The 6,484-nt window shown below is 47.8% G+C and overlaps 1 protein-coding gene across 1 annotated transcript in view; it reads left to right on the top strand.

The window, feature by feature from the left end:
- Positions 1-1,126: 1,126 nt before the first annotated feature.
- LOC102370777 (immunoglobulin superfamily member 2) overlaps positions 1,127-6,484 on the top strand; it is a 31,394-nt gene continuing 26,036 nt past the window's right edge. Inside the window, exons 1-3 of the mRNA XM_025198189.1 lie at positions 1,127-1,207; positions 2,895-3,272; positions 4,547-4,957. Coding sequence (XP_025053974.1) covers positions 1,162-1,207; positions 2,895-3,272; positions 4,547-4,957 — 835 coding nt within the window. The 5' untranslated portion in view covers positions 1,127-1,161. The remainder of the gene's footprint in view (positions 1,208-2,894; positions 3,273-4,546; positions 4,958-6,484) is intronic.

The following is a 6,484-nucleotide window of genomic DNA, read 5'->3' as shown; positions in this document are numbered from 1 at the left end:
CTTTTAGGAGGGCAGATTCAGATGAGGTAATATACAGCTGCAAGGCCACCCTTGGTTTCCTAACTCAAATGCCTGTCTGTGTTTTTAAAAAAATCTAAGGGACAGCTGTTTCCTGGCTGATGGATGCTTTCAAGAAACGTAGCATAAGGAAGGCCCTAGGACTTGCAAATCTGTGTTGAGATGTAAACCAGAGGCCTGGAGAGGGAGGGGAGATCATTGCATCAGCAGGCCTTAAGTTATACCATTGAGGACACAGTGGTCCCATGGGCACTCATTAGCCACAGAAGTCTGGCTAATGGACCGATTTGATGCTGGGCTGGGGCAAAGACTGTTCTCAAGGGAAAATGAGGGTGTGGGGAATGGCATTAGTGAATTAATCTGATAGACTCTTCCTGCTCAAAAAAGCAGAGTCTGTGTCACAATGGTGTACCAGGGGCTGCTGGAGTTCCCCTCTTGTCCATAAGTGAGGAAGCCTGGTGCAATAAAGGATCCTTTCCCTGGTCTTGTAAAGCTACTGGTGTGAACCCCAATCAGCTGAATTTACTGCTTTCAGGTTTTCTATATATGCAAAGCATATATGCATTTTCCAGGTAAAATAGGTTGTCCATGGCTAAATCCCTATTGGACTGTCTCTTCTTCCTCATACAATCATACAGTCTCTGCTAGGGTCAGAGGTTTGGTTATGTTTGTTAATTCGCAGTCTTTCTGTTGCTTAAATTAAATAAAACCTCAACACCCATGGGAGGCAGATTTCAGCCCCTTGGGTTGAGCAGAAGTTAGTGTCCCATCAAGGCCCCTTGTTAAATGTAAGGAGTGACCTTTACTTTGTATTACCTAGCGCTAGCTGCACGCTAGATCTTCCACAGATAGGAAAGAAGCCAAAAACACATTTAGTGAAGAGCTCAGTCTCTGCAGACAGCACATCCGCCCTGGGCAAGTGGGAACTAAAACATGGGGTGATAGTGGCAGGGTTTGGCGGCACTGGTTTCATGCGTGTGGCTTTGAGCAGCTGTGACACAGCACTGCAGCGTTCAGTCTTCTCCCCGTTTTTTCGGAAACCACAATGCGAGACTGGCGACTTCCTTCCCATTGCTGTCAGAGAAGGTTTCAGCATTGCCTGAAAAGAGCTTTCTCCCTTCAGCCTGTTCGCCATTGTTCCCAATGGGGTCCATCCAGTGCTCAGTGCCCCTGCTCTTCCTCATCCTGGGTGAGTATCATGGAAGACTGCTGTCCTTCTCTCTAGCTAGCCTGGGCAGTGGGAGGTGTGGTCTAAAAGGAGGGTTTCCTGGGACAGCCACCCCAGCCTTTCCACTAATTCCTTTGTCAATGGGGCTCTTTGGTGGCTGTCCTCAGGAAGGTTGAAGTGCCCTTAGGATCCTGGGTGTCTTTTGGCACTGACCACTGCCTCTCCAACAAGGACTGTTAGGACTCAATGCAGTCATATTTCCTTCCCCCATGCCTGCCCACTGGCTTGGCATGGCTCTTAGGCGCATTGGGGTATGGCAGGGGTATAGGTGTACTTTAGTGTGGGAGAAGTGAGGGTGCTTTCTGTTACTTGCCTACTTGTTGCATGCCCTTGCTATACTGCTGTGCCATTCTCTTTTTGAGATAATCCTGCTCTCTCCTGGATATCTGGCCAGAAGCCCCTTAATCTCACTGGGAGTAGCTGTACACACTGTACAACTGCTGACAGCCAGATGGTGCAAGGTGCATAACTTTTGTTTGGTCCACCCCTTTAGGATGATCTCACACTAGACTTTCAAGTTGCACCATTGTTTCCATCCCTGTGTAATTTGGCTGGTCTCCCTGTGGAAATGCAGCCTGCTGCTTGTGTACTGTTTTGTATTTGGCTTAGGGAGCTAGCTTATTTAGAGCATGGCATCCAGTGTAGAGCAAAGCAGCTCTGCTCCAGAAAGGGAGAAAAGATACCAGCCGTGTGGGCTCTGCCCCTTCCCTAAACTTGTTCCATTCAGGCCATAGGCAGGCCAAAGGGGTGAACTCAAGTATCTGGAAAGCTGCTCTTTCCTCCCAGAAAGCCTCTCTTGGCACCTTCTCCCATCTGGGCATTGCCTCAAACTCGGTTTCTGAGGGCCTAGCCAAAAAACTTCGGAAGCTAACAGATGCCTAAAGTAAGGGTCTGAGTTCTCTGCATTTCTACATGTCTGCACTCCCAAGAGCTTTTCTTATACCTTTTTCCCATGTAATATCTCCTTTACCTTTTCGCCCCTCCCACACCCAACCCTCAACTTTAGCTCATTGCTGCCTGTACTGTCCAGGCAGTAACTAATCCTTGGTAACTAACCTTTGAGTAACCAACATTTGGTCTCTTAATGCTGCCTTCCCAACTAGTAGGTGGTTTTTGTAACCTTCTACCCTGGCTGTGTTATCTGCTGGCAGAATGCATCTATGACTGTAGACCTTTCTCCATTGAAACATCTTATCCTGTTTGTTATGCTCCCTTGATCATCAGGCTTTGCTTTATCTGCCTCTTTAAAAATGTGGTGCTTGGATTTCAGCTCTGTCTCCTGGCTCCGACTCATCCAGAAGAGACTTACATGGGGCTGAGGAAAGCATAATAATTATTAAAGGGACACTGATTCATAAAACACTATGACTTCAGTTTGGATGTGCAATGACTGCTGCTCTCTGTGCAAATAGGGTATTTCCACACACATCTGTACTCATGCTGTTACATGACTTCCCTCTTCAGCACAAGCAAATTAGGCCTGTGGTTGCAAACTTGCACTTGTAACAATCAGATTCCATATACCTTTAAAAAACCTAGATCTTTCCCATTTTTTCTATTGTTTTTGGTAATATAGTCACTGAAGAACCTGTATTGCCATATGCAATAACTACATAGTACATGGCACTGTTTTGTTCTTTGTAAGCAGGCCTTTGCTTCAGCCAGAGGGTAGTGACTGTTCAGAAAGGGCCTCTTTACCGGGTGAGAGGTTACAACATCACCATTGCATGCAATGTGAGTGGCTACCAGGGACCCTTGGAGCAGAATTTCCAGTGGTACATTTACCTGCCCTCTGCCCCAAATCAAGAAATACAGATCATCAGCACCAAGGACCCCTCCTTCTTTTATGCCAAGTATGCACAGCGTGTCCGGAGCAAAGAGATCTATGTGGAGAGGCTCCAAGGGGATTCTGTTCTGCTTCACATCACTGAGCTCCAGGACCAGGATGCCGGAGAGTACGAGTGCCACACGCCCAGCACCGACGAGAGGCACTTTGGGAACTACAGCGCCAAGATGCACCTATCAGGTAGGTTCCAGAAAAGAAGGGCCACCACTCTGTTAGCTCCACCCTTGCTGTTCAGTTGCATGCTGGTGGGGATGGGAGAATATGATGGTTCAGGCTTTTATAGTTCTCTTACACTGACAGCAACCCCCCATGTGTGAGCAGCCTCATTTACTGGAGTATAGTATGAAGGGGGTGGTGAGAGTGCTTTTGGATCCTCCAGAGTAACCTGCCTCTTCCCCTACTGCTTCCTTCCTCTGATTAAGAGGGAGCTGGTGGTGACAGATAGGTTTGAGGGGCAGCAAGCAAAGTGAGGTAAGGCAGTGCCTGGGAGAGGAGATAAAGTGACCAGGGCCTGGTGGTTGGGACTTCTGTTCTTCCCCATCTGATGTGTTTTGCTGTTGCCCCAGGACAAGAATCCTGGAATTTTCTCAGCAGTCACAAATCCCTCACTTCATCTACAGAAAAGGAGGAACTGTGCTCCTCCAAGGCAGGGAAGGACACTGTACTATGTGCTTCCATGACTTCTAATAATTTTCCTGATGTAATTACTAAAGATCACGTTGAAATACTTTGGAGGGTAAAAATATACAGACCTTGAACATTGACCATCAGCATCCTTCAAAGCAGGCTTACAAGACATGGGAGTGTTATTGGAAAGGGTGACAGCTATAAAGGAAGGCTTTGGAAAAGAGTAGAGTACCAGGAGGAAGGAGGAGGAACCTCTTTCTTGAGCTTGAGGTAAAAGTAAATTGGGATGGGAAGGAGAACCATGACTGAGGGAAGTTCATGCATTTTGGAGCTCTCCTGCCTAAATAGTGATGCAGCATTTTCAGGAGACAAATGGATGGAAACCTCTAAGAAGCCTGAGTGCTCTGCTCCCTGCCCAAATTTTTTCTGTTTCCCAATGTTGTGCCACCTTGTACTTTTGGCCAGGAAAGGCTGGACATGATTTACTCTGGAGCCTTTTAACCACAACCAGGTTAAATGGAAAGGAAGCTGTACTATGTGCCTCCATGACTTCTAATAATTTTCCTGATATAGTTAGTAAAGATCACATTGAAATACTTTGGAGGGTAAAAATATACAGGCCTTGGAAAGGGCATATAAAAGGGCAATGTAGAGCAATTAGCACTTACAAGCTGTCAAAGGGCTGGAATATTGGCTACAAGTGGTATTGAAAGGGTGATGCTACACAGAAATGTCCCTTCTGCCCTGAAGGACAAGCTTTGAGTCCATGGTAACACGCATGGTTTCTACAGCAAATGGCCATTTTGGCTGTCTTTTCTTGTGTTTAGTGATTCCAGACACTCTCTCGGCCAGTATGAGCCCCCAGACTCTGGACCAAATGGAAGGAGATCCACTGGAGCTTACATGCGAGGTTTCAAAATCTACTGCTCAGCACACCCACCTATCTGTTGGCTGGTACCAGATAGACAGAGATGGTCAAGTCATGGAAATCCTTTCCCTATCCAAGGACTTTGTGGTGTCTCCAGGATCTTCCTACAGGCAGAGGTTTTTGTCAGGGGACGTGCAGCTGGGCAAGATCGGAGACACCACATACAAGCTCTCCATCAGCAGAGTGAGGCCCTCTGACCAGGGCCAACTGTACTGCGAAGCAGTGGAGTGGATTCAGGACCCTGATAAGACATGGAAAGATGTTTCTCGGAAACAAACCGAACAGACATTGCTGACTGTCACAAGCCTTGGTAAGATGCTTACAGCATATCACTGATTTATGGTATTGATCTAAAATGGCCTTGGCTTACATTTGAGTACTTGTAAAGGGATCCTGACCTATTCACAAACTTGCATAGTGGATCCAGTTTTCTTGTACATCAAGGCTCCTTTACAAAGCTAATATGGTATAAATGCAAGTCAGGCTTCTTGAGGTTCTGGAGACCCTGGGGAATTATGTGCACAAAAGTTCAAAATTATGCGCTGAGTCCTGGGGGTTGCACATGGTGGCAAAGGACTGGCCTGGCCTGTCCCGCTGACACACGGCTTTGGATCAGACTGGGCTGGCTCCATGCCAGTACATGGGGCTTGCGGCACTACAGGTGGGAGCCATGTGCCATTGGGCCAGGCCAGCTGCATACTTCTACATGGGCCTTCCTGCTGGAGTGCCAGAAGCCACATGTGGAGGCATGGAGCCCGCCCAGGCTGATGGCACGCAGACTAGGAGCCATGGGGAGTCATGCACCATCAGGCCAGGCAGGCTCCGTGTCTCCACATGCAGCTTCCTTCCCCATGTGCTGGCATGGAGCCAACCTGGTCTGGTTCAAAGGTGTGCGGCAATGGGCTAGGCTGAGCTGGCTCTGTGCCAGCACGTGCAACCCCTGGGACTCAGTTGGAGACATGCGTTACTGGGGGCTCTGCCTGCCATGGCCATGAGTGCCCTGAGGGCCCGAAGCAAAGGCTGTGCACCATGAAAAGGCAGGGGGATGTGGCGGGGAGGCCCACACCCACCCACAAACCCCACACCCACCACCCCATCCTACAGGGAGGAGCTTCCCTCCCCACTCATCTGCATGCACCACCATGCTCAGTGACTCTACATGGGGCTCCTAGCTGAAGTGCCAGGAGCCCTGCAGAGGTGCTTACACAGAGTCCACCCAAGTTGAATTATGCAAAGTTATGCAATTATGCATGGTCATAACTTTTATGTGCAAAATTCCGCGGGTGCATAATTGTCATTCTCCGGGGTGTAACCAATGTATTTGCAACTGTTTCGTGTCACATCTGGTCTTTACACTATTATAAATTACACAAGTATTTGGGAGAGACAATCATTTCTCCTGTGCTGCACACCATAAGCATTACTACAGTGCCTTACAACTAGGTTGTGGAGGGAATAGGTAATAGTCTGTCTGTCTTGAATGAATGTTACCCCAGGAGGATCTACAGACACCACTTGCCTGGTGTAGATTTATCCCTGATTTTCCTGGAGTAATTCTATACTGGATTCTAATAATTTACTAGAAGCCAGTGTAGGACTGAAAATTGTGTGCCCACTCCTTTTTTTTTTTATACCAATTACTCCAGTGTGTATTTGTCTCATGCCCAGGGCCTGTTTCTCTAAGGCCTTTTCCCTCACCCACAAGGTAATTAAGTCACTGCACAAAATAATGTCCCTTCCTGCAGCCGAGTGAACAGCCACGAGATTTCTCAAGATTTCAACCCTGACAGCTCTTGTCTGAGAAGCGTCCTCTGGGTTTAGTCATCAGACATTCCTC

The sequence above is a fragment of the Alligator sinensis genome, unplaced genomic scaffold (assembly GCF_000455745.1).
Source record: "Alligator sinensis unplaced genomic scaffold, ASM45574v1 scaffold19_1, whole genome shotgun sequence".
NCBI classification, from domain to species: domain Eukaryota; kingdom Metazoa; phylum Chordata; order Crocodylia; family Alligatoridae; genus Alligator; species Alligator sinensis.
Note: the sequence above shows the minus strand (reverse complement) of the source record. Positions and strands in the feature narration are given on the sequence as shown.